We start from the raw sequence: 27731 nt of genomic DNA on the forward strand, positions 1-27731 counted from the left end.
CCCCATTTGAAAGCCTGCTGTGTGGCCACAGGTTCTGGACTGCACGGAGTGAGCGGTGCTGGGTGACCGCTGTGTCTGGGCCCATGGGCAGAATGACGCGTGACTCACCCACCCTTTGTCCTTGCAGGTACTGTCCCGAGTGCCGGAATGACGCCAGCGAGGTGGTGCTGGCAGGAGAGCGGCTGCGAGAGAGCAAGAAGAAGGCCAAGATGGCGTCCGCAACCTCGTCCTCCCAGCGGGACTGGGGCAAGGTGGGGGCGTTCCCCGCCCCTCCCCTGCCTCTGCTCTCCCTGCGTCTGCTTCCCCTGCCCCTGTCCCCTGCTCCCCTTCCCCTGCTCCCTTGCTTGTGTTCCTCTGCCCCTGCGCTCTGTGCTCCCTGCCCGTGCTCCCCCTGCTCCCCAGGCTCTGCTGCTGCTGTGCTCACCTGCTGACCTCTGCAACACAGGGCATGGCGTGTGTTGGCCGCACGAAGGAGTGCACCATCGTCCCCTCCAACCACTATGGACCCATCCCCGGCATCCCCGTGGGCACCATGTGGCGGTTCCGTGTCCAGGTACCCATGGCACCGCCTCCTAGCAGCCGAGCAGAGGGTAGAGGCTGGAGCCTGTGGGCCTGGGCTGGCATGGGAGGGTACAGGCAGGCTGGAGGTCACCAGGGACGGAAACATCGGGTCCTGAGTGCTCGCCCAGGCTGGGGAAACCTTCATGGAAGTACTCCACAGCCAAGATCAGCCCCGTGGTGATAGACCTGCCCTGGGTCAGGTACCAGGGGAGGAGATGCCGGAGACCTGTATACAGGGGTGCAGCATCATCTGGTTTGTTGAGCTGCCCAGGGCTTCCCAGATGTAGTGTGGGTCCCCTGGTGTAGGATTGGTCATGGGGAAGCCTGGACACGTCATGGAGTGGCCGAGGCCTGACCTTTGTCTCCTGGTGGTGCTGGCAGGTCAGCGAATCCGGGGTCCACCGGCCGCATGTGGCGGGGATCCACGGCCGCAGTAACGACGGGGCGTACTCGCTGGTCCTGGCTGGCGGCTACGAGGATGATGTGGTGAGTGTGTGGGGGGATGGCTTCCTCTTTAAAGTTGTGGCAAGACACCCAGGACATGAAGTACGCCATCACAGCCATTTCTTTGTGTGGTACTGGGAATGAGCTTGGCCTTGGTGTTTGCCAGGCAGGCATTTCCACGTGAGTCATGTCCCCAGCCCTATTTAAGGCTGGTTGTTTTTCCTGTCCAGGCCTGCCCCTAGACCGTGTGTGTGTGTTTGTATATATATATATATATATGTGCATATATATACGTGCATATATGTGTGTATATATATGCATATATACATATATATATTTGTGTCTCTGTGTGTGTGTGTTGGTCCTAGGGCTTGAACTCAGGGCCTGGGCATTGTCTCTTGAGCTTTTTTACTCAAGGCTGATGCTCAACTATTTGAGCCACAGCTTTACTTCTGTTTTTTTGGTGGTTAATTGGAGATAAGAGTCTCATGGACTTTCCTGCTTGGGCTAGCTTTGAACCATAATTTTCAGACCTCAGACTCCCCAGTAGCTGGGGTTATAGGCATGAGCCATTGGTGTCCAAAGCAACCATCAATTTCATGGACTCCCCCCACCTCCCCAGAGAGACTTTTTTTCTGTATGCATCTCCTCTTCCCCAGCTTCCCTAGAGTTATAGGTGTGAGCCACCAGTGCCCAGTCAATCTACTTATTTTTTACTTCCTCTAGAAGCTGAGATATCAGGTGTGTGCCACAGCTCTCAGCTATTGGTTATGATAGGGTCTCTGAAACTTTTCTGCCCAGGCCTTGAACCCCCCCCCCCCCCCCCATCCTCCAGATCTCAGCCTCTGAGTAGTTGGGATTACAGGGTGAGCACCATTGCCTGGCTCACTTCTGCCTTCTTGTCTGTCCTAGGACCATGGGAATTTTTTCACATACACAGGGAGTGGAGGGCGAGACCTTTCTGGTAACAAGCGGACTGCAGAACAGTCATGTGACCAGAAACTCACCAACACCAACAGGTTTGTGGAGAACACACTTCTTTCTCTATCAGTCCTTGTCTGTCCTGTGCTGTGCTTGGTTTTGGTCTTGGCATGATGGCCAGTGAGTGAGAGTAGATGTTGGATATTTGTTTACTTAACGCAATTCTGAGGTTTGAACTCAATGTGATTGCTAGGTTGGTTCAATCCTGCTAGGCCACACTTTCAACCTCTTGTCTATTTGCTGAGGGCCTCTGTTATCTAGGGGGACCAAAGCAAATGTCTTGTCCAAGGCCACAGGGGTTTTTTTGGCTTCCATTGACTGCAACTATGGGGTTCGGCCATCCTAGCGCAAAAGCAGCCATGGGCCATGAGGGGATGAGCAGGCTGGCTGTGGATTAGCGAATCAGGAAGTAACCTGGAATTCACCCTGTTTTACCTGCGGGGAATGGATTTTTTTTTTTTTTTTTTTTTTTTTTTTTTGTGGATATACTGGCGCTTGAACTCAGGGCCTGGGTGCTGTCCCTGAGCTTTTGTGCTCAATGCTGGTACTCTTACCACTTTGAGCTCCACTTAGTTTCCTGGTGGTTAATTGGCGATAAGAGTCTTGCAGACTTTACTGCCTGGACTGGCCTTGAACCGTAGTCCTTCTATCTCAGCCTCCTGAGAAGCTAGGTTTACAGGTGTGAGCCACTAGTTCCCGACTATTTGCCTTATTCTCATCAGGAACCCCAAGTGCAGTGGAGCCCTATTTGGTCCCCATTCCTCCCTCTAAGATCTGTTACCACAGAGGGCCACGTGAGGCCATTGTACCTCTCTTTAGGGGAGACAACATTCCAACCGGGGGGCCCGACTCTCCACAGGGCCTTGGCGCTCAACTGCTCGGCGCCCATTGATGATGTAAAAGGGGCGGAGTCCAAGGACTGGCGGTCAGGGAAGCCTGTCCGGGTGGTCCGGAACATGAAGGGTGGAAAGCATAGCAAGTACGCCCCAGCCGAGGGAAACCGCTATGACGGCATCTACAAGGTGAGCCTCGGCCCTGCCCTCTGCACCCCTGGGCCCTGCCCTCTGCACCCCTGGGCCCTGCGTGATGCTCCCTGTCCCTGCCACAGGTGGTGAAGTACTGGCCTGAGAAGGGCAAGTCTGGCTTCCTGGTGTGGCGGTACCTGCTGCGGAGGGATGACAGTGAGCCTGGGCCCTGGACCAAGCAGGGAAAGGACCGAATCAAGAAACTGGGGCTCACCATGCAGGTGCGTGCAAGCCCCAGAGCACCCCCGCCTGCTATATATGTACCTCAGGGCCCAGCTGGCCTACTCAGGGCTCCCCAGGAGGGCTGTGGAGTGTGGGGGTTGGTACTTAGGCACACAAGGCCTCAGAGGCCCAAGACCTTCCAGGACCCCAGAAAGTAGCACCTGGGCCTTGGCCAGGGGCTGTGTAGTGGGCAGCTGATGTTCTTGTCTGTGTCCCTGTCGTAGGGGGAGTCAAGCCTGGTTAGCTGTGTTTGTGGAGAGTTTGAAATCTGTTCTTTCTCTAGCTGGCCCCCACCTTCTCTGCCTTATAATTAATTCCTTGTTACGAGGATTTGAACTCCTCTACTTGGTGTACCTACCCCTTGAGCCAAGCCTCCAGCCTGGCATTTTGCTAGTTAATTGGAGGTGGAATGTCATGGGTTTGTCTTTCTGGGCTGGACTGGGACTGAGATCTGATCACAGGCACCTGAGTGAGGCAATCATTGTGTGCTACTATGCCTGACCTGAGGTCTTTCATGTGTGGTTTCTTTCTTTCTTTTCTTTTCTTTTTTTTTTTTTTTTTTTAATTTGGTGGTGCTACATTGGAACCCAGGGCCTCAAGCCTGCTGGGCCATTGCCTACCAGTGCGGCCTGCCTGCAGCTAGAGCTGGGTCCCCTCCTGCTCTGCGCCAGCATCAGCGCAGGTAGAACTGGCAGAAAGCAGATAAACAGGCAGGTTGTTCCCCCAGGGTCCTGCAGGACTCTCCTCTCTGCACCCAGTTTCCTAAGAGCAGATTACAGAAAATAAATTCCTCAAATCAAATTCTTCACACTATAATTCTGGTGTCTTCTGTTCCCACCATGGAGACTTGCTTCCCAGCTGATAAATGTGGGGCTATTTAAGGAATCTTAATTGCTACTGAGAATCTGATAGTGCCTGCCCCTCCCCCCAGGGGGTTACAGGGGCTGTCATTTGAATGAGCTTCTGCACCCAAGGAATTGCCAAAGATCTAGGGAAAAGAGAACCAACGGAGGAGACATTTTTAGTCATTTTATTATTAGTAAATAGACTTGGTGCCAGTCCTGGGGCTTGAACCCAGGGCTTTGAGCATTCACTGTCCTTGAGCTTCTTCACTCAAGGCTAGTTCTTTGTTACTTGAACCACAGCTCCACTTCCAGCTTTTTGGTATCTCAATTGAGATAAGGCTCTCTGGAACTTTCCTGATGGGGCTGGCTTTAAACTGTAATCCTCTGATCTCAGCCTCCTGTATAGCTGGGATTACAGGTATGAGCCACCAGTGCCTGGCCAAGAGTTCAAGCAACGTACACACACACACACACACACACACACGACGGACACACACACACGACGGACACACACACACACACACACACACACGAAAAAAAAATCTTAAATTTGTTGGGCTGGTAATGTAGCTGAAGCCTGCCTAGCAGTGTAAGGCTTTGCTTGGGTTCTACAAATCACAGAAAAAAAGGCCCCAGGCCTCTAGTTATTTAAAATAAGGTTTCCTTGAATTCCGGGATTCCTTTTTTTTTTTTTTGTCTCAGACTGGGGGACTTCAACTCTATCTGACACTTTTGCTCATTAGCTGTCACTCTATGACCTAAGTCACGCCTCCAGTCCTCTGAAAGGGCTCCTTGACACACAGTGGTCAGCTGCACAGTGCTGGCCACAGACCAGGCTCTACTGTGAAGGAAATCCTTGTTCACACCTGCTTTGGGTTTTGTTTTCTTTTTTTCTTGCAGTCTCAGGATTGGACCCAGGGCCTCCCCCACAGAGATAAGGACTAAGTCACATCCAGCCCATGTTATTCATTACTGTATGTGCATATACATGGATATCCGTCCACAAATAGGTGTGGATGGTAATGAATAAAGTGGGAATGATTTATTTCACATACATACATACATACATTAATATGTGTGTGGTGGCTTTGGATCTGAGCTCAGAGGTTTGTACTTGGCTAGGCAGGCCCTCTACTGCTTGAGCCATGCCCCAGCCTACACTACAGTCTTCCCCATAGCTGGGATGACAGGTAGACATCACCACTTCTGGTATGTTGAAATGAAGTTCCGTTTCCTTTTTGTCCAGGCTGGCAAAGAACCACCATCCTTCCAGTCCAGCCTGCTGAGCAGCTGGGTTGACAGTTCCTTGCTGGCCAGTGACAATGTCCTTGATGTACAGGATTCTACCATTAGGCGCCTTTGAGGGGCTGGGGTAGGGGCAGGGCTGGTCCAGCTTTGGCTGAGCTGGGCAAGTGGGTCTCCCATCACGTCACGCTGTGTCCCCCCTGGTGCCTCTCCTACAGTACCCTGAAGGCTACTTGGAAGCCCTGGCCAACAAGGACAAGGAGAAGGAGAACAGGAGCGCGGCCACAGGGCAGGGGACCCTCACGTCCCCCACGCAGAGCTTGTGGAAGCGGAAGTCCACAGGTGGGTGTCCCCTTGCCCCCACATCCTGCCCCTCCCCGCAGCCCAGAGCCAGCCGCGCCCCTCACCTTGTCCTCCTGCATCGCTGTCTCCAGGCCAGGCCAGCTCGGTGACCCGGAGCAGCAAGAAGACCAAGCTGGAGCCGCACAGCCTCACAGCCCAGCAGACCAGCCTCATCAGGGAGGACCAGAGCAACGCCAAGCTGTGGGACGAGGTCCTCAAGTCGCTCAGCGAAGGGCCGGTGAGTCATTGCTCCGCGCCCCCCTCCCCCCCCCAGCCCAGATGGACCCATTGCTTACAAGGCCTTGTATGCCTCCTGGGCCTGTTTCTGTGCAGCTGACCTTACCATCCATCCCCTTTCAGAATCTTCCATCCCACCCTGAAGCCCTGTACCTGTGTAACATTCTCTCCTCTTCTCCTACCTCCCCATCCCCCCCTCAATCTTTCGTCCTCCTGTTGGGTGCCTGGCCTCCTCCAGGACTCCAGGAGGCGGGGGCCCAACCCTGACCTCATGGGGATGCATGGTGGCCAATTGCAGGTGTTCCTGAGTAAAGTGGAGGAGGCCTTCCAGTGCATCTGCTGCCAGGAGCTGGTGTTCCGGCCCGTCACCACCGTGTGCAAGCACAATGTGTGCAAGGTGAGGCACCCGCTCTGCCACGTGTGCCCTTCCTTGGCCTTCCTCAGGACCTGGTAGGCCCTACGTCCAGGGGAACCTGCCCTCCCCATCACCTCTAGCCACTGCCGCCATTGTCTTGCTTGGCCTGTGACCTCGCTACAGTCTGTGGGGAGCAGGGAGGAGGGCTTCCTGGAGGAGGTGGACCTTGGCTAACACAGAGTGTGAGGAGCCACTGGGCAGGGAGGTATCACAGGCCTGGCTATGTGATGCCTCCCTCCTGCCTTTCTTCACAGGGGTGGGAGAGTTGGTGTACTGAGCACCTACTAGGTGCAAGGTGCTGGGCTTGTAGCTAGGGTTGCAGGGCCAGGCTTGTTAGGAAAGGCTCATGGAGTCCAGCAGAGCCCAGTTGAGTCTTCACTCTCCCTGCTCCGTGGGGAATGGAGGGATAAGCCTGGGTTCCAGTGGATAAAAAGGAGAAAGAGGGCTGGGAAGGTGGCTCAGTGGTAGAGTGCTTGTTTTGCATGCATGAGGCCCTGGATTTGATTCCTCAGCACCACATAAGTAGAAAAAGCCAGAAGTGGCGCTGTGGCTCAAGTGGTAGAGCGCTCGCCTTGAGCTGAAGAGCTGAGGGTCAGCGCCCAGGCCCAGAGTTCAAGCCCCACAATCAGCACCCTTTCCCCCACAAAAAAGGGGGGGGGGAAAGACTGAGGGTTGAGGAGGCCCTGTCCTCTATGCTCCTGACTCGGCTGACCCTGTCTCCCCAGAAGAAGGCTGGGGGCGGGGAGGGGTGCCTGCTCTCTTCACCTGCCTGCTCTGGGTCTTGCAGGACTGCCTGGACAGGTCCTTCCGAGCCCAGGTGTTCAGCTGCCCGGCCTGCCGCTATGACCTGGGCCGCGGCTACGTCACAGAGGTGAACCAGCCACTGCAGAGTGTCCTCAACCAGCTCTTCCCTGGCTACGGTAGCGGCCGGTGATGCCACCCCATCTCCCGTCCTGGAACCCCAGCCTGGTCGCGGTTCTCTGGCCCTTGGTTTCCTCTTAGTGGGCTTAATTTAAACAGGTAGTTCCCTACAAAGGCTTGTCTCCCTCCAGCGCGCGCCCCTTCCCCCCCCCCCCCCCCCCCCATTTTTTGGTTGTTATTGAATCTATACGTTTGGAGGAATTCTTACATTCTGGCTGAAAGGTGGACTTCACCGCATTTTCCATTTTTAAAAAAATAAAAATACAAAGCCTGCCACTGACCTGCAAGACAGAAAAGAAAACCCGATGGTTTGAAGATGGAATTAGGAACTGCGGGGCCCCCAAAACCTCTACGTGACTCGAGCAAATTCACAGAATCCGTTGCCTCGGACCCCCAGGAAATGGTGTCCGGCTGCCGAGAACAGTCTTTGCAAGGCTTGTGGGTTCGGTTCCCCTGTGAAGTAAAAGCCACCAAGACAGCCCAGCTTCCAGTCACCAAGGTGTTTGGAGAAATTGGGGCTCCATGACCTGAAAGCCATCTCTGTAGGAGCCCCAGACCTGCCTGGAAGGCCTCTGTCCCCATTGGTAGAGCACTGGGGCCAAGCAGAATCTACCTCAGCTGGACTCATCTGTCAGGGGGCTGGGTGCCACTCCAGGGGACAGGGGGGCCCCCAGGAGTAAGCGCTCAATGCCATGCATCCAAGTGCCTTCCGCCTGCCCACCCTTTTCTAAAAAGACAGGTTCTTCTTAGCACTGAATTGTTGAAAAATGCCAATCAGATTTTAGAAAGTGGCCATCCAGTTCTTCCCGACGCACTTGGGCGTTTTGGGGATGGTTTGAGTTCTTGATCATTTAAATTCACCTTTTCTTTGTAACTCAATGATTGAGAAGATGAGGGATTTGTTTTTTCTGTTTGAACAAGAACACTTTGAAATGAAATTTTTTTGTAGTTACTGTATATGTACCAAGAAAGATGTAACTTAGGGTGTTTTTTTTTTTGTTTGTTTTGGTTTATGTTTTTTGAATGGTTTGTTCTTTTTTCTTAATATTACCAAAGTTTGCAGCTGATACCTCATTGGAACAAGGAATATCTGAAATTTCACATAACTACAGACAAACCAGTGCAATTCTGGGTTTAAAAGTGGTGTTGTTTTTGTTTTTTCTCCCCCCTTTGTTAGATTGGTTAATGCATTAGGGAAGAAATAAGAAAATCCTGTGTAGCCTTTTTTCTGAAGTTCAATAATCTTTGTCCAGGTTTTAGCTTGAGAATAAATGTTTTTCACAGATAAGATTTGTTTGTGTCTTCCTCTCTAGCTGGATTCCATTTATTTTCCATAAGAAAGATTAGGGCTGGGGCACCAGTGGCTCACACCTGTAATTCTAGCTATTCAGAAGCCTGAGATCTGAGGATTATGGTTCAAAGTCAGCCCTGGCACAAAAGTCTGTTAGACTCTTATCTCCAATAAACTACTCAGAAAATGTACAATAGGTCTCAGAAAAGCATCATGCCTGCCATGGGAGAGGGCAATGGGGATGAGTCTTTGTTTTTGTTTTCTTTTTTATATATAACTTTTCAGATACTTAATGCAACAAAGTTCTCTGGCCCAAGTGTACAGTTCATTGTTTAAAACATTCAAAATATTATGTGCTTAATCCTGGAAACATTCCTCCTCACAAAATAGCAACTTTGTTACTATTAACAAGCTACTCCCTAGCCCCCTTGGGCCTGTCTCTGTATCCACCTGTCCTGGACATTTTCCTATCAATGGAGCCACACACTATAGAACTTTTGTGTCTGTTTCTCTCACTGAGCACAGTAGCACAGTATTCCCCCAACCCCCCCCCCTTTTTTTTTTTTTTTTGCCAGTCATGAGGCCTGAACTCTGGGCCTGGGCACTGTCTCTGTTCTTCAGCTCAAGGCTAGCGCTCTACCACTTGAACCACAGCGCCACTTCCAGCTTTTTCTGCTTATGTGGTGTTGAGGAATGGAACCCAGGGCCTCATGCATGAAAGGCAAGCACTCTATCACTGAGCCACCTTCCCAGCCCAAGGAGACATTTTTTTTTTTGCCAGCCTGGGAAAGACTGATTAAAAAAAAAAAAGCTGGGTTTTTAAAATGTGGTCCATCACATACTAGAGTATCACACAGCCAGGAACAGGACAACATGGAAGAACCTGGGGCTGGGAAGGTGGCTCAGTGGTAGAGTACCTTGCATGCATGAGGCCCTGTGTTCCATTCCTTAGCACCACATAAGCAGAAAAAGCTGGAAGTGGCACTGTGACTCAACTGGTAGAGCGCTAGTCTTGAGCTGAAGTGCTGAGGGACAGCACCCAGGCCCAGAGTTCAGACCCAATGACCGAAGGGGGGAAAGAAGTCTCATTGACCTGTAATCCTAGCTACTCAGGAGGCTGAGACCTGAGGATCATGGTTCAAAGCCAGCCCAGGCAGGAAAGCCTGTGAGACTCTTTTCCAGTAAACCACTAGAAAACTGGAAATGGCCCTGTGGCTCAAGTAGTAGAGTGTTAACTTTGAGCTGAAGAGCTGAGGGACAGTGCCTAAGCACCGAGTTCAAGACCCACAACATTAAAAAAAAAGGTGATTTTGAGCAAAACTAAGTTGACAATATTTAGGTCCTCTAGTTAAAAAAGAATCAAGAGTTTGTGAAGTCTAAATATCTGGAATTTGTTGCCTTCCAAAGTTGTAAGAGGAAATAAAACCCTGGTGTGTGGGGAAATTCCTTTGTTGAGATAGCCTTTGGATGCCATTTCCCCATTATCCAGTCCCACCTTTTCCCCACCGGTTAGGGAACTTCTCCAGGGCATTGTCTATTTTTAAAATTAAATTTAAACACCACTGGGAATTCGAGGAATATAGTCCCATAAGGATTTTTACACCCCCAGAACAGACTCAAATCCCCTTTGAACCCTGATATTAACAATCTCTCCCCACAGATTTTCTCTGGGGATGTTTATTTTCCAGGCATGGATGCATGCCCTTTTGTAGAGTATGGAGGGTCTCAGGTCCTCCAGTCCGAGTGAGGATTTAACCAAGCAAGTTATGACACCCGGCAATGCAGCTCTGAATATGAATAATTCCAAGTGCATGACCTTCCTGGAGACCCTAGCCAGGCCTAGGAAAGACACATTTACATGTTACTCAAAAACCAGAATGTGCACACTCTTGACTGGCCATTTGTGACCAATGATGACAGAAAACACGGCTATGAGCCCTAATCTAGGACCCAATCTAGGACCCGTGCCCCCTAAGCTAGTACCCATGCGGGAAAGGGGGTTCGGGGGGGCGCTTAGGAACCCAGAACTTGGGCCCTGAGTTGCTCAATTCCCAAGTCGCCCAGCATTTTGGGAAGCAACTAGACAACGCAGATTGTCCAGTTTATTTTTGAAAGATCTCCAGGAGGGGATCAGACAGGTGGTTGCTGCTTTACAGGGCAAACAGGCCTGCCAGGGCGTTGAACCCAGGCTGACAGTGGTGGAAAAGCTGGGTGCACGGGAGGTGGGGTCTTGGTGCGTGTTTTCTGACCATTTCTCCATTTCCTTTTGCAAAATGGTTTGCTTTCGGTTGCAATTTGGAGAATTCAGCATCTTCGAGACCCACCTACGGGTCTCGAACCATGTGACTGCGAGAGTCCAGGGCCTGGTGCTGATGTTGTGCAGGTTCTCACGTACTCAGTCTCCCCCTGATAACCAGGGCGGGGCCCGGAGCTAGGGGACAGTGATCGGCATCCAATTCGGCCAATCGGTAACTCGAGTTTATCTCACAAGCCAATACCTGTTTCCCTCAGAGCAGTGCTTGGGCGGTCCCCAAGTCGCCCATGTCAATCCCAGGTTTAACACTATCGGTTTGGTCGCCTACGCCTTGGTTGGCGTGCTCCCCACCCAATGAGAGCGGAGCCGGTCAGTGGGCACGTGAGTGGGTGCCGGCGGATCCCTTCCAGACAGCCAATGAGTTGGCGAGGCAGGCACTACGCCTGACCAATTGCGACGTGCAGCAGGCGGACCTTGAGGGGTAGATGGGCCGGACAGAGGGGAGGGGCGGAGCTGTCAGCCACAACCAATGAGAGCGCGGGCGTGGGCTCGATGACCAATGGCAGCCAGGGCGGAGTTGGTGCTCTGCCTTATAAGCCCCGCCCGGGGCGCTCGCGGAGAGCTCGGCCGCCAGCGACCGAGCAGGGCCCGGCCCGAGCTGGGCCTGGGGGTGCGACGGACGCCGAGGGCGTGGAGCGCGCGCCGCTGTTGCTGGTTGGGCCGCGCGCGCCACCTCAGGTGAGTCCGCGGGGGAGACAGGCCTGTGGGCCGCGTCTGAGCGCGGGCCACCCCCCTCCCCCCCCGTCGTCGCCGCCCCGTCGTCCCCGCGCCACGGCTCGGGGCTGCGGGCGCGCCCGGGACTCGAGGCCCAGGCCTCGGGCGCGGCCTGCTCGGCCCGGCCGTCGCGCTTTGTCCCGGTCGCGAAGGCGGTTGGGGGCGTTAACCGCCCGGACTGTGGGGGTGGGGGGGTGGTGCTGGTGGCGGGCGGGCCGTGGGTGGGGGGCGGACAAAGACGGGGCGCGCCCTGGGCGGGGGCGGGGGCGGGGGCGTCTCTTTCCCGGGCCGGGCCGGGCCGGGGGCGCGCGGGGGCTGGGCCCAGACGGCCCTGCCAGCCGGGCACAAAAGATGACAGCGTGGGTGGCCGGGTCGGGCGCTTCTCTTTATTATTCCAGACAATCCTCATCATAATCTCTTTTTAAAAGGAAAATGAGAAATACAAGACACCCTCCCCCCCACCCCCACCCCAGGCCCTTGGTACGCCCTCCCGCCTGCCTTTCTAGCCCTTTGGGCACCCGAGACTAGAAAGAGGGTAGCCCGCCTCTTCCTCCTCCCCCCCCACCCCCCAATTTGGACACCCCAGAAGCTACATCTCCGAAATAATACCCATCCATCTCTCTGTGCCCACCCCCTCCACGAAGTCAACCTGCTGTGCGATCATCGCTTCCAAACTTGTCCCCCCACCCCCCACCCCGGCCCCACACTCCATGTCTCAGAGTACCCCTCCCCCCCATCATGCAATCTGGATTTTTTTTTTTTTTAATTTTGAGGGAAAAAGAAAATGTACCCTACTTGTTAGGTGGCAGCTTCCAGGTGCGTCCCTCTCTGTCCCTCATGCTTTAGGCACATCGCCATGGAGAGGAAGCCCCTTTCTCTGTGGAGATGAATTGTACAGTCCCCTCCACCCCGCCCCCCTCCAGCCCCGTGGGCTTCCAGGTGGCGGCGGCGGCGGTGGGTGCTGGGGGGGTCTGCAGGGCGGGATGGGGTGTGCGTGCACTTGAGCACCGTGGAAGAAGGGTTTCCTAGGTCCCCACCCCCGCAGGTGGGGGAGGTGGGGAGGGCTGCTCTTGGGCCGTCCCAGCTGTCTAGCTGGGAGAGGATGCTTTGGTATTTAATAATTCAGTGGCACCTGGGGGAACTGTTCCCCCCCCCCCAAACACACATACACAAGTTGCTAAACTAGTGAGAAGGTGGTGGCTTAAGCCCAGTGGAGTCCATCCTGGGATAGGTGAAGAGTGTCTTTTTTCCGTGTGGCTTTGTGGCAAGGGCATCAGTTCGGCCTGTCCCCATTGGGGCCCCGCCTGAGTGAGTGCCTGCAAGGATCCGAAGGGATTGGGGTCGGCTTGCACATCTCACCCCCACCCCCACCCCCAGCCGATTATCCTGCTGTCCCTGTGCTGGAGAGGGCGCCTTGCAACATCACTCGTGTTCAAATGGGCTCATTAGCTGACTCCTGTGGGCTTTGGTGCTACCCTGCCAGAACTAATGACCCCCCTAATTCTCACCTAATAGCTGCCTGGAGAGCCAGGCGAGGGTGTGTCAGCAGAGTGGCCAGCATTTTCTTGGCACTCTGGGAAACCAAGGCAGTCAGTCAGCTTTGCCTTTAATTTTTTCAAACCCTTGAAGGACAGAGTGCGGAGTGGCAGGGTCAGCTTCTTATGCTTTGTGTTGAGCGCGTGTTTACTAAAACTTGCTAGGCAGGTGTTAGTGCTCCCCTGTTCTGGCCTGGTGGAGGTCACTGAGCCTCAGGAAAGGGAAGGGTGAAACTTGGTGCACAAAAGATGCAGGTGTTTGGGATGGAAGTGTGGTTGTGTGAGGTGTGCTTGTATGTGAGTATACGTGCTTGCACACATAGATGCATAGGTGCATGCCAGTGTGAAAGTGTGTGCATAGGCATATATACACATTTACACAATGCACATTTGCACATGCACATATGGGAACAATGCATGTACATGCCAGTGTGTGTGTGATCAAATGTGTGCAGGTGTTTGCATGTAGATACACACATGTATTGCATGCACAGGTGTGTGTCCAGGTACCCAGGTGTGTAAATGTGGTTATACATGATCACTTATGTATGCCCACATGTGTGCAGTATGAGCGTTTGTGCACACACACATGTACGTGTGAATGTGAGTGCATGTATGTGTACACATGTGCACATCTGAATGCACATATTTGTGTGTGGGGGTACTTGTGAGTGCATTGTGCATGCACATGTACATGTGAGTAATGTGACTGTATGTATGTGCATGTACACACTTGAGTGTACTTGTGTTTGAGTACACATGGAGACCAGGAAGAAAATCAAGTCAGTGTGCATGAGTATGTATGTGCATGTGCGTGAGTGTGTGTATGTGTGTGTGGTAGGTGTAGACTATGTGGAGGCTTAGATACAACTGATTTTCTAATTCCTTCATATCTGGGGAGTGGGGCAGTAAAGACCTAAGTGCTAGAGTTTGGCCAAGTCACTGATACATTTGCCCTCAGGGCCCCGGCTGTCCTCCATCCTGTCCCTTTCCGTGGGAGGCTCCAGGATCGGCAGGGTCAGCCTCTGCACTCCCTGGGCTCACTTGAGCGCTCTGCCTAGATCTCACTCCTGATTTTCCTCTCAGTCTCCAGTTCTGTTTGTCCTGTGCCTGCCCCTTCCCCCAATGGGCCCTGGAGCCTCAGCCCTCAGGAGCCATCTGTCCTGTCATCTGACACCTGTGAGGATTCACCTGGCCTGTGGGGGTTGGGCATTGAGTCCTGGGCAGGCCCGGAGGAGGCTGAGGCGGGAGGGAGCTGGGAGGAGGAGGTGTGTGGGAGGGAGCCTGAGGTGTGGGCTGGCGGATACTTCTCACCCCTGCTTCCTGGGGTCTGGACGCCAGGTAGTGTGGGTGCTGAGCTGTGTGGCCCTGGGCCAGTCACTTGCCCCAGGAGCCAAGGTGGAGGTTTCAGCTTTCACAGCCCACTGGTGGGAGCAAGTGGGGAGAACAGAACTCTGGGCCACAGGCCTGAGCTGGCCACACGGTGACAGATGGCCAGCCCTCACGACAGTCTCAACTCCAGCTCCAGGCAGGGCTCCAGAGACCTGCCATGCGGCTGCCTGGAGGGGCTCTAGACTCCTCCCACACCAGAGGCCTCTCTGCTGTTGGCTTAGGACTAGGACTAGGGGCAGAAGGGCCGAATGTGGGCTAGCCTCCTACCCCACGGGGGCGCGCACACACACACAGAGGGAGGGGCTGGCCTGGGTTCTGGGCGCTGCATGGGCTTCTCCAGGTGGCTCTCAGGACCTTGAAGCCCTTTTCCTGTTCAGGGCTCTGGCTCTTGTGTGTCTGCTCTGTCGACTCAGTGGCCTGCTCACCCCCCTCCCCCATGTCCCAGTGCTGCTGAGGCTGACCCTGGCTTCATCCCAGGAACTCCTCAGACCCATTGTCACATGAGTCCTTAGGCCTGGGGTCCCTGGGGCACAGGCAGCTCCAGCTGGGAACCCAGGCTCAGCCTTTAACTCCAAGGCCGTTGAGGTTCTGGAGGGGACCCATCTGCCCCATCTTCTGGGATTTCTGTTTCCTTTGTCCTTCCCTCGCTGCTCTGCGAGAGTGAGCTGCTCAGGACACGGAAATCCAGGTCCTGTTCCTGCTCCTCAGCGCCGCTGTTCATTCCTCCATGGCCTGCATTTTCCTCGCAGGGAAGAGGGGAGCTGCTTGCCACTCGTGCCCACCTATGCTGACCAGAGATCTTCCTGGTTTCTCTAGGCTCCGAGTCCCTGAACCCAGACTTTCCTGGCTATCTGGAGAGGGTCTTCCATACCTTCCCCGCCACCCCATCTGACAATTCCATCTGCACTTTCCTCATCCACTCCCCTTCTGCAATCCTGGTGTTTTCCTGAGCAGCAGTGCCCCTGCAGTCCTGGGATGGCCCTGAGTGCCTGTGGATGTGTACGGCTGGGGCACGAAGGAGCACGGAGCTGCACGTGTGCACGCGTGCACCAGGGCACAATGTGGGTCCAGCGTGCAAGGGGCCTAGTCCTGAAAAAACAAACAAAACCAAACCACTAAGCCAAGTTATTCCCTCCACCTCCATAACTAACTCAGTTCTAAGTTGTGGCTGAGCTGTTCTTAGAGGGCTGTCCCTGCTGGGTGTGGGCTGGTTAGATAACATGGAGAGCCCTGGGTCCTGTCACCGATCACTCTTCTGTCCTCAAGGTACTCCTTAAACTGACAGCCTTCCCTGTGAAGACGAGTTGTGTGGGAAATCTCCTGCCTTCTCTTACTCTGCAATGTAAAGCTGCTCTAGAAAATAAAGTCTGTTACAAAATCAAGAGGACTAAAAAACCAAAATAAAAAAATAAAAAATGTTCTTACCCCGCCTAGAACCCTCCCATGGCTTCAACTCATCCTTGGGAAAACTTCTTTACCTTTCTTGAAGCCACCTTGCTCGGTTCCCTCTTTCTTCCTGTCTGCCATGCTCAGGCATAACCACCTTCCCTGCCTCAGGACCTTTGCACTTACTGTTTCTCCTTTTCAGAATGCTTTTCCCTTGTGCCGCCACCCAGCTAGCTTCCTTTAGATCTCAACTCTACCCAGTCTTTCTGACTACCTGCCTAACGTCAACCTACTGGTTACTCCCTAACTATATCCCGATCTTGTCCTTTTTTTGTGATATTCCTAACAGGAATGTCTACTAATGTATATTGGTATATTTGTTGTTTGTCTTATTTATTAAGGCAGCAGTTTCCTCTGTAAATGACTGAACAGAAAACATTTTTTTCAGGGTTGTAAGTCAGTTTCTGTCCCCTCAAGAAAACTGTCTTGCCAGGTGTGGTGTCTCACGCCTGTAACCCTAGCACACAGGCTATGGAGGCAGGAGGATTGTGAATTTAAGGGCAGCCTGGGCAACCTAGCAAGATACTGACTCAGGAAGAAAAAAAAAAGAAGCCTCCAAGAACGTTACCTAAATGAATGTGAGAGCCTGTGTGCCAATAAAACTTTATTTACGGACATAGAAGTGCAAGTTCTGTAAAGTTTTCAAGTGATGAGATGTTTTCCTTCTTTTGACTGTTTCCCACCCCACCACTGAGACATGGCAGAACAGACTGAGGGGCTAGGGTGGGAGCAGGATTGGGCTGGGCACTGGGGCGGCGCTGGCGCATGCTGGCTGCTGGCCTGGCACAGGCAAAGCGGTGTCTTGTCGAAGTTGTGTCTGTCTCCTAGCGAGGCTCAGGCTAGCCGGGTCAGAGGTGGGCCATGGTGGCTAGAACAGGCTGGGAGATGCACAGGCGCTGCGGTGCAGTGGTGAACTCATTCCAGCCGTGCAAGCAACAAGAAACAACAACACACACACACACACACACACACACACATACACACACACACACCTAAGAACCAGGGGGCCAGTGTCCTCCCCACGCCTCTCCCTCTCCTGTGGTAACATCAGGGGTCAGCTGAGGGCTGAGCGGAGGCTTCAGGGCCCTGTTGTCCCTGTCCCCTCTGGCCAGAAGGTGTCTTCTGCTCCACGTAGCAGACAGCTGGTGCGTGCAAGTAGACAGCCAGCAGCAGGCGGCCTGGGGACTGGGGGTGTCCACCACTTCCCACAGTTTCGCGAGCATGACATGATGGGGGGCCTGTCTGTGTAGGGGTCACACCGCCATGGAGATGCCTCCCCTCCCCTCTCCACCTCCCCGCTTTCCTATCCCTCCCTCCCCCCTCCTTCCTTCCTTCCTGTCCTCCTAACTTCCCTCTCTTCCTCCCTCCCACTCTCTCCCTCCTCCCCTCCCCTCTAGCTTTGCACTAAGCCATCTTTGTTTCTGTGGCAGGTGTGCAGCTCCTAGTTGGGCCATCACTGGCCTGGGGTTGGGTCTGCCCAGGGGACAAGGAGCCTCATGACACAGACTGTGTGTCCCATGGCGCTTAGGTACAGAGGACACCACCCAGCCCCTCGGGGGCCTGTCCCAGTGATGCCTGCTGTGGTGTCCTCCCAAGTCAAGCCTGGCTCCTTCCTTCTGGCAGCTGGGTGCGGGGCTGGGCCCCTGTCTGTATCTATGACTGCCCGGCTCTCAGGGGAGGTGGGAGAAAGGATTCGTGAGAGATGAGCCGAGAACAATCAGAATTGCTTTGTGTGAGCAGTGGTGAGGGGCGGGGGGGTCTTGAGGCTGTGTAACAGGGCTGGCTGTGTCCTCAGCCCAGGCCTGTGACCACAGGTCCTAGAAACGCCCCCGGGATACAGCTTGTCTCTCATTTGTGCAGCAGCTCCAGGCCTCTGTTTGGGGGACAAGAGAGGCTGAGCCAGCGTCGGAGCGCAGAGTGCTGCCCGTGTCCTGGTACCCCATCAGGAGAGGGGCAGAGTGGTGAGGCTCCTGCCTGCCTGTGAGTGAACCCGTGGCTTTGGAGCCCTAGTTGAGCTCAATTTCAGCAGCCTCCTGGGAGAGCAGGGAGGAAGTAGGAAGGGTGCCTGGCTCCAGGGCCCTGCGGGGCCAGGCACCTCCTTTACCAGCTCTCTGGGCTCCAGTAGCAGAGCCAAGAACCCCGTCCCTGGCTTTCCAACGCTGGCCATCTGGCCCTGACGATGGAGGGCAGCTCCTTAGCCATCCGCTGTGACCCTGGTCCCCACAGCTCTGAGTGATGTCCTTGGTGCAGCGTTGGCTGACTGTGCTTGTCATTCTCCAATGCAGTGGTCACTCATATGTGAATGTCTAGGTGACCCAACGCTCCACCTCCCAGTCCACCTCCCCACCCTCCAATAGGGAGAAACCAAGGCTGGGCAGCTGGTGTGGCTGGCATTCAGGAAGGCTTCAAGGGTGCTGGTGCCATTGGAGGGGAGCCTCGTCCATCCCGGTGACTTATGAAGAGGAGAGGGAGGAAGAGACACCGGGGCTGTGTCCTGGGAAGAGCAGAGAGGTGGTGGGAGGGCCAGGTGTCAGCGGAGCCAGGGCTGCTGCACACCACACTGTGAAGACCCCCTGCAAGTCCCCCCTGCACCGGGCACCCAGAGATTTTGGGGAGGTGGGGTGGCAGCTCTGTCTCTGGAGCCTTGAATCCAGATGGGCCTCAGGGAAAAAGGCCTGACGTTGCCCAGTGTGGCTCAGATGGGCAGCCTGGTCCCGAGCCTTCCAGCATAGCCCTGGTAAACCCAGGGCTTCAGGCTTACATGCCAAGCCAGCCGTCTTCATGGCCCTACCATGCACCGAAAGGTTTTTGTTTGTATTGGGGCCTGAACTCAGAGCTTAGTATTCTTGCTTGGCTGTTTTTCCCCTCATAGCTGGTGATCTACCACTTGAGCCACAGCTCTACCACAAGCTTTTTGCCTGTTAATTGGAGAGAGGAGTGTTTACAGCATTTATTGACCCAGGCTGGCTTTGAACTACAGTCCTCAGATCTCAGCCTCTAGGAGTACAGGTATGAGCTACCAGCACCCAGCTCTATTTTTTTGCCAGTCCTTGGGCTTGAACTCAGGGCCTGGGCGCTGTCCCAGAGCTTCTTTGTGCTCAAGGCTAGCACTTTACCACTTGAGCCACAGCACTACTTCTGGCTTTTTCTGTGTATGTGGTACTGAGGAATTGAACCCAGGGCTTCATGCATGTTAGGCAAGTACTCAACCACTAAGCCACATTCCCAGCCCTAGTGAGTACATTTCTTTTTGGACAATGTAATCTCTTGCTTTGTTTTTGCCAAGTTTTTATTTTATTTTATTTACTTATTTATTTTTGGTCGGTTGTGGGCTTGAACTCTGGCCCTGGGCGCTGTCCCTCAGCTCTTCAGCTCAAGGTGAGCGCTCTACCACTTGAGCCACAGCGCCACTTCTGTTTTTCTGGTGGTTCATTGGAGAGAAGAGTCTCATGGACTTTCTTGTCCGGGCTGGCTTTGAACTCTGATCCTCAGATCTCAGCCTCTTGAGTTGTGAGCCACCAGTGCCCAGCTATTTTTTAATTTTTTTTAACGTAGGGTCTTGCTGTGTGTTCTGGGCTGCCCTGGAAATCTTTGTTCTCTAGCCTGTGCATCCTGAGTGCTCGTACCACAGAAGTGGCCACCACACCTGGATTCTTTGACTCTGTGTGTGTGTGTGTGTGTGTGTGTGTGTGTGTGTGTGTGTGTGTGTGTGTGTGTGTGTGTGTGTGTGTGTGTGTGTGTGTGTGTGTGTGTGTGTGCATGTGTGCAGCAGTGTGCCAGTGTGCCACTGCTAGGGCTTGAACTCAGGGTCTGGGCACTGTCCTGAGCTTTTGTACTCAAGGCTTGAGCCACAACTCCTTCTGGCTTTTTGGTGGTTAATTGGAGCTGAAAGTCTCATGGACTATGCTGCCCAGTCTGTCTTTGAACTTCCTGAGTAGCTAGGATGATAGCTGTGAGCCACTGGTGCCCTGCTTATTTGACTTTTAATCTGTGGCAGTGGCTAGCTATTTTCCACTGAGAGCTGTCCCTGCTGGCCAGTCTTCGGGCAGATTGCCACCTCTGGGTAAGCTGGCAGCCATGACGGTCTAGGCTGTGACAGATGGGGCTGCCCCGGGCTCTGTGGGTGCCCTTCCGCCTGCAGAGGCCGTGGCTCTGATGGCTTCTTCCTGGGCTGCAGCAGACAGCCTCAAGCCAGTCAGTGTGGTGGGGTAGTTTGGATGGGCCCCTGGGAGGCCAGGATGGCGGCGCCCTGTGTCCACAATGCCAAGGAAGCCTGCACCCAGCCTCCAGCTGCACCACCCTTCCTTGCCTGCAAGTCCCCAGATCCCTTCCCAACTTGCACCCTAGGGAGATGAGGGGAGCCAGGGAGGCCTGGAAGAGGCTTCTCACCTGTGTCCTGAGGTCCAGGGCTTACCAAGGCAAGTGGGCAGTGGGCCGGAGGCAGTGCCAAGGCCAGAACTTGCCTGTCGGGCCAGCGCCTGGTGCCAGCTCAGACCTGTGCTGGTGAGCCAGGGCTGCGTGTGATTTGGTGGGAGAGTGACTGACTGTAGATTCAGTCCATCAGGCGGTGGCGTGTGTGGCCATGGCAGGGGAACCCTCACAGTGAACAGAACTTGGTCAGGTTTCTTCGCATCCTGGCTTGGGCCCAGGTGTCTGTGGTGCAGCAGGGGCAGGGATGAGGATGCCTTCATAATGTCCCCGGGAGGCCATGGAGCCCCAGGCACCCTGTAGTCATCCACCTGACTGTCCGGTATAGGCTAAGAGCTGTGGGATCCGCAGTCATCGTGGCTACCAGCTTCCAGGAGGAATGTTCTGCATGAAACCCATGTAATGTATAAAAACGAACTTGTGAGTCCATGTTCTTAAAGATCTCATGCTCCTCATCTCCGCCTAGGTTCTGGCTGAGTCACCAGCCAGGACAAACGACCAGGGGAGGTCTGGTGGGGTCTGCAGGTTCAGAGCCTCTTAACTGGGTGCAAGGGAGCACCTGTCACTACATGAGATATGGAGCCAAACATGGGAAGATCTTGGAGACAGATGTTTCGGGAGAGCAACATGTGCAAAGGCCCTGAGGCAGATTGTATTTATTTGGCTTGTTGGATGATCAGAGGAGCTGGTGTGGCTACAGCTGTTAAGTGGTAGAGGGCTGGAGATTCCAGATTCCCAGGCGCTGGAGTGGGCCCTCTTAGTGGTCTGCAGTGAGGAGACAAACTCCACTATGAGCAGGAAGGGTTTTTTGCAGATGCCAGTGAGGCAGAGGTTTCTGAGTTTCAATGCCAGGACTGAAGCAAGGAGCCCCCTATTAGCATGAGAAAAGCCAGGTGCCCAGAATATCAGTTATAATTCTTATTTCTGTAAGGTAGGGGCACTAATGTATCTTCTTCATTACTAATCTTAACAATTAGAGCAATCTCTTTTTCCTCATTGATTTACCTGAAGGTATGTCAATTTTGTTGAGGTTTCACTTACTTTGTTTCCTATTTTATTTTCTGCTTCCCTTTTTATTGTTTCCTTTCTTCTGCTTGTTTTAGGTTCAGCACACAGTATCTCAGGGTGGAGATCTACACAGTTAACTAGAGATTTTTGATTATATGCAGCTGTGAGTTCCCCACTAAATATTGCTTGTTTCATCTTTACTTACTTATTTCTCTTTATTTGTGCCCATCCTGGGCCTTGAACTCAGGGCCTCTGCTCTTGCTTGACTTTTTCAGTCAAGGTTGGCCCTGCACCACTTGAGCCTAAGCCCTACTTTTAGCTTTTTGGTGGTTAGCTGGACATAAGAGTCTTACTGATTTTTCTGCCCAGACTGTCTCCAAACATTCATCACTCAGATCTTAGCCTCCTGAGTATCTAGGATTACAGGCATGAGCCATCAGTGCCTGGGTAATTGTTGGCAATTAATTGTTCAGGGATTCTCTTTCTTTGTTGATCTGTTGAGTTGTTTTATTCTTTTTTATTGATATTGGGGTGGCTAGGAGCTGAGGCTCAAAACAGGGCAGAAAGGTCTGTGAGATTCTTTTTTCTTTTTGGTCGTGGGGCTTAAACTCTGGGCCTGGGCGCTGTCCCTGCGCTCTTCAGCTCAAAGTGAGCGCTCTACTTCTTGAGCCACAGTACCACGTCTGGTTTTCTAATGGTTTATTTGAGATCAGAGTCTCATGGACTTTTCTGCAGGGGCTTGCTTTGAACCGTGGTCCTCAGATCTCAGCCTCCTGAGTAGCAAGGATGACAGATGTGAGCCATTGGTCTCTCACTTCCTTTTAGCTTTTTTTCTCCTTCAATTATTGTTATTGTTAAGTAGTTGTACAAGGCGAGGTACCTTTCAAAGGTCAGCTGTGAGTACATTGCTTCTTGGACAGTGTCAATCCTTCCTTCTCTCCCATCTTCCCCTTTCCCATCTCTACCTATACGTTACATAGTTCATTTTTTACATAGTGTACATTAAATACAATGACTGCATTTGTTCATTCTTTCTCTGTTCGTGTATCTTGTGTTATCCCCTTTGCCCACCCCCCAAAAAACATGTTTTCACTTCCTAATATTTGGATAAACAGTTCAATAATTACTCAAAGGAATTGCACCTTTGGATTCCTCACCTCAGTATACCTTCCTTTAGTCAGTACATGTTATAATGCATGTTGGTTTGTTTTGTCAGCCATGGGGCTTAAACTCAGGGCCTGAGCGCTGTCCCTGAGCTCTTTTGCTCAAGGCTAGCACTCTACCACTTTGAGCCACAGCACCACTTCCGGTTTTCTGGTGGTTCATTGGAGATAAGAGTCTCAAGGACTTGGCTGCCTGGGCTGGCTTTGAACTGCGATCCTCAGATCTCAGGCTTCTGAGTAGCTAGGATTACAGGTGTGAACCCACCAGCACCTGACACATGTTTGTATTTTAGATCTAGCTTCCTAATCAGAGAGAAAATGTGCACCATTTGTCTCTAAGCTTGCTTGCTTACTTCACTTAATGTGATTTGTTCTAGGCTTATCTTCCTGCAAATGACATATTATTTTTTCTAATGGACAAATAAAATTCCATTGTGTATATGTCCCATAGTTTTTTGATCTACCTATCTATTGTAGGGCATCTGGACTGTTTCCATAACTTGGGTATTGTGAATAGTGCAGCAATAGCTGGGCACTGGTGGCTCACACCTGTAATCCTAGCTACTCATGAGGATCATGATTCAAAGCTAGCCGGGCAGGAAAGTCTGTGAGACTCTTATCTCCAATTAAAAAACCAGAAGTGGTGGTGGTTCAAGTGGTAGAGCACTCAACTTGAGCTAAAGAGCTCAGGAACAGTGCCCAGGCCCAGAGTTAAAACCCCACAACTGACAAGAAAAACAAAACAAAATAGTGCAGCAGTGAACATGGTTGTGGAAAATTTTATCCTGACTTGTAATGTTCAAGATGCCCAAGAGTTGTATGGCTGGAGGCTATATCATAGGTGTTTTTCATTCTTTATCTGCTGTCCGTTTGTATCTTCAAACTCAAAAGAATGTTTTTCTGTAGATAATATATAATTGGCTTTTGTGTATTTATATAAATATATATAGTGTATATATATAGTATATATATATACTATATATATATAGTATATATATATATATGTATATATATATATAGTATATATATATATATATATATATATATATGTATATTTTAAATTGGTCATGGGGCTTGATCTCTGGACCTGGCACTGTCCCTCAGTCTTCAGCTCAAGACAAGTGCTCTACCATTTAAGCCACAGCACCACTTTTTCTGGTGGTTAATTGATAAGAGTCTCATGGATTTTCCTGTCTAGGCTGGCTTTGAACTCTGATCCTCAGATCTCAGCCTCCTGAGTACGTAGGATAACAGCCATGGGTACCAGGCTGGATTTTTTTTTTTTTTTTGTATTTTTAAATCCAGCTTGATAATCTCAGTCTTTTGATTAAATTTTTTAGTCCATTCACATTTAAAAAGCATGATTGTTGCAGTTAGATTTCTGTCTTTTTTTTTTTTTTTTTCTTTTTCCAGTCCTGATACTTGAACTCTGGGCCAGGGCTCTGTCCCTGAGCTTATTTTGTTTTCAAGGCTAACACTCTACCATTGGAGGTACAGCACCACTTCTGACTTTTTTTCTGAGTAGTTTATTGGAGATAAGAGTATCACAGACTTTTCTGCCCTGGCTGGTTTAGAACTGCAGTCCTCAGATCTCGCCTTCTGAGTAGCTAGGATTATAGGTTTGAGCCACTGGTGCTTGGCTTCAGTTGAATTTCTATGCGCCATTTTCCTTCCTTCCTTCCCTCCCTCCTTCCCTCCCTCCTTCCTTCCCTCCTTCCTCCCTCCCTCCCTCCCTCTTTCCTTCCTTCCTTCCTTCTTTCATTCCTTTCTTTTTATTTGTTGTTGTTGTTGGTCATGGGGATTGAACTCGTTTTCTTTCTCTTTCTTTCTTTCTTTCTTTCTTTCTTTCTTTCTTTCTTTCTTTCTTTCTTTCTTTCTTTCTTTCTCTTTCTTTTCCTTCAGAGCTTTCTTTTTGATTTCCTAATGTCACATTTTAATTCCTTTAATGGTTGTTTTCATTATATTTTTGGAAGGTTTGTGGGTTTTTTTGTGGACTATACACTTGTTAGGCTAGTGCTCTACTTGAGCCACACCCCTAGCCCTTTTTTCCTTTAGTTGTTTTTCAGGTGGGGGTCTCATATCACCCTCCTTCCCCTGTGTGGCTGGCCACAGATGGCCACTCTCCTACCGCTGCCTTCTGTAGCTGGGATTGCGGGCCCTGGCCGGAGCTCCAATTCTTGCCTGATAACCAGTGCTGCAGGGGCTCCTCACTGCGCTCCTTCTTGTGCTTCTTGGGGGCATATCAATAGGTTGAGTGCTCAGAGCACATGCGCATTTTAAAATTTTTTAATTTTTTTTTGTCGTCAGTTGTGAGGCTTGAACTCAAGGCCTGGGCACTGTCCCCAAACTCTTTTTCTCAAGGCTAGCACTCTACCACTTTGAGCCACAGCACCACTTCCGGTTTTCTGGTGGTTCATTGGAACTAAGAGTCTCATGGACTTTCCTGCCTGGGCTGGCTTTGAACCACAATCCTCAGATCTCAGCCTCCTGAGTAGCTAGGATGACAGGCGTAAGCCACCAGCACCCACAGCACACTTTCTTTTGGAAGCTAGAGCTCAGTTGTTCCAGCAAGTGTTGACAGTTGGCAGTGATGGGCCTCTGGTCCCTCCTTTAGTCTGTCATTTCACAGTTAGTTCCACTTTAGATGGCCAGTCACAGCCAGCCCTGCCTGGTAAGTGGTATTTGTATTAGGGCAGGATCTGTCTTTGGTAGCGTAGACACATAGGACCTGGGTCATTCTCTGGGGTGGGAGTGTCCTGGGGGTGTCAAGCAGCACCCTCGGGCACCTTCTGCTGTGTGCCCTTAGCATTTGCTGTCCCCCAGTGGAGGGGAGCCACACAGGTCCTCAGACATTGCCAGGTGGGGACCCTGGGCTGAATTTCCCCAAGACCCACTGCCTGGTCATTACCTGTTCTATGTGGGGCAAGTTGAGTGCTACCTGTTTTTTCTCACTTGCTCGTTTATCTTCACTTTTATTTTTGCCGTGTTGTCACGTAGGAGGTTTTGAAATTTGTTGCCAAATTGGTCTTTTCGCTTTGAGGCTTTGGGTTTTGTGACCTGCTTAGAGAGGACTCTCACTGGTCTGCCTCTTCCTCCTATACTCCTGGGGTGATGAACATATGCATTCTAGAAGCATCGAGGAGTGGGAGACCTTCATGCTTTGCCCATGTCCTGCTGCAGGGCTGACAGGCTGGCTGGAAGCTATATGGGCTTGGGTAAGTCAGTCCTTGTCAGGGGAGCGGGCTGCAAGAGCAGTGCTGTGGCTGCAGGATCATGGACTGTCTGAGCCCTGACATTCACATTGCCTGTCTCGTATCGGAGCCTTGGCTCTGAGGGGCGTCCCCGCACACTAGCATGCCGGGGGCAGGGAGCTGGTCCTGGGACACAGAGGCCTCAGATGGGGGCGACCCTCAGCAGCCTTGCCCTGCCCAGTCATGGTGCTGCCCCGCTCACATTACAAGGCAGACTCACCCATAGAAGGGGCCTTATTCCTTTAGAGGTGGTGGTTTGCACTAGGTAATTAGGGAGCAGCAGAGAGCAAGAATGAGTGGGAAGGAAGAAGTACATTTTTCCAGGGCGCCTTTCTGGCTGGCTGGGGCTGCTGGCCTTGCCCCTCTGTCTGTTCTGCTCTCACGTGACACAGGGTGGCCAGGCCTGTGACCCTCCTGGGTCTTTGGCTCTTCACCCCAGCACCACTTTTTTTTTTTTTTTTTTGGTTGGTTGTGGGGCCTGCACTCTGGGCCTGGGCGCTGTCCCTCAGCTCTTCAGCTCAAGGCTAGCGCTCTACCACTTGAGCCATAGCACCACTTCTGGCTTTTTCTGCTTATGTGGTACTAAGGAATTGAACCCAGAGCCTCATGCATGCAAGGCAAGCGCTCTACCACTGAGCCGCCTTCCCAGCCCAGCACCATCTTTTTGTAGATTTTTTTTTTTTTTTTGGGTCCGGTTGTGGGGCCTGAACTCTGGGCCTGGGCGCTGTCCCTCAGCTCTTCAGCTCAAGGCTAGTGCTCTACCACTTGAGCCACAGTGCCACTTCCGGCTTTTTTCTTTTTGCTTGTGTGGTGCTGAGGAATGGAACCCAGGGCCTCAGGCATGCAAGGCAAGCACTCTACCACTGAGCCACCTTCCCAGCCCCGATTTTTTTTTTTGGATACAATTTCAGATTGGCCAAAAAACTTGCCAGAATAATAAAAAGAATCCCAGGTACCTTTCCCCTAGAAAGTGAGTGACCGCCATCCAGCCCTTCCTGTGAGCTCTCTTCGTTGTCTCTGGGTGGGTGCAGGCAGGGGCCCCAGTCCTTCCGTGGATTTCCCCACTCGAGGAAGGCTCTTCTCAAGCCATCAGACCTGTCACTCAGGAAGGTGATGTGGTCACAGTCCTGCTGCCTCATCCCTAGCTTGCATTCCAGAGCCAGAGCTTATCCACACAGTCTGCCACATGGCAGTGCCCCCCACATTCACCCCATTCTGCAGGGAAATCACAGAGCTGACATTGTGTTCTCAGTGTCTGCTACCGGGAGGCCCCTGGTGTGGGTCAGTCCTGTTGCTGGTGAAATGCGCCCAGGCTGTTCAGTTGAGGTGGTACCCACCAGGTTCCTGCACTTGGAGGTTGCTGGTTTACCATTCGTTGGTTAAGAGTCTGAGGGAACCCACAGGCCCTGTGGGCTCATTGTCACGCCTCTGTCATGACTTGCTGCCTGTCATTCCTGCTTCTGTGAGTTGGCTCCTACTACAAGGAGCAGCTTTCTCTTCTTCCTCTGCTTTTGTTAGTTTTTTGTTGTTGTTGTTGGTCTTGGGGCTTGAACTCTGGGCCTGAGCGCTATCCCTCAGCTCTTCAGCTCAAGGCTAGCACTCTACCATTTAAGCTACAGTGCCACTTCCGGCTTTTTCTGCTTATGGGGTGCTGAGGAATCGAACCCAGGGCCTCATGCATGCAAGGCAAGCACTCTACCACTGAGCCACCTTCCCAGCCCTTTTGAGACAGGATTTTACTCTGTAGCTCAGGCTGGCCTCCAACTCTGACTCCCAAGGCCAAGGATCATAGTGGCGCCCCACTGTGTCTTCTGTCTTTCCATCCTTGTGGATTCATAATCCACTGCTGTTGAGAATGTGGCTGATCAAATGTCCTGGGAACCCCATGGTCCCTGCACATGTCGCCTCCTTCTAGGAGCTCTCCTGACTTCCTGACACACTGCTCCAGCTC

At 52.3% G+C, this 27731-nt stretch overlaps 2 protein-coding genes across 5 annotated transcripts in view; both read left to right on the forward strand.

The window, feature by feature from the left end:
* The window catches only part of Uhrf1 (ubiquitin like with PHD and ring finger domains 1), a 29405-nt gene extending 20879 nt beyond the window's left edge, over window positions 1-8526 (forward strand). For all 3 annotated transcript variants that reach the window (XM_070008649.1, XM_070008651.1, XM_070008650.1), the window contains exons 8-17: window positions 128-251; window positions 446-553; window positions 943-1047; window positions 1918-2024; window positions 2846-3008; window positions 3095-3232; window positions 5542-5665; window positions 5758-5903; window positions 6201-6299; window positions 7105-8526. In XM_070008649.1, the coding sequence (XP_069864750.1) occupies window positions 128-251; window positions 446-553; window positions 943-1047; window positions 1918-2024; window positions 2846-3008; window positions 3095-3232; window positions 5542-5665; window positions 5758-5903; window positions 6201-6299; window positions 7105-7251 (1261 nt within the window). In that variant the 3' untranslated portion in view covers window positions 7252-8526. The remainder of the gene's footprint in view (window positions 1-127; window positions 252-445; window positions 554-942; window positions 1048-1917; window positions 2025-2845; window positions 3009-3094; window positions 3233-5541; window positions 5666-5757; window positions 5904-6200; window positions 6300-7104) is intronic.
* Window positions 8527-11420: 2894 nt separating this feature from the next.
* Window positions 11421-27731, forward strand: part of Kdm4b (lysine demethylase 4B) — a 100375-nt gene continuing 84064 nt past the window's right edge. For both annotated transcript variants that reach the window (XM_070008358.1, XM_070008359.1), the window contains exon 1: window positions 11421-11521. The gene's annotated coding sequence lies outside the window, so the exon portion shown is untranslated. The remainder of the gene's footprint in view (window positions 11522-27731) is intronic.

Source organism: Dipodomys merriami, unplaced genomic scaffold, assembly GCF_024711535.1.
Source record: "Dipodomys merriami isolate MVZ:Mamm:240054 unplaced genomic scaffold, mDipMer1.0.p SCAF_70, whole genome shotgun sequence".
In the NCBI taxonomy this organism is placed as follows: Eukaryota; Metazoa; Chordata; class Mammalia; order Rodentia; family Heteromyidae; genus Dipodomys; species Dipodomys merriami.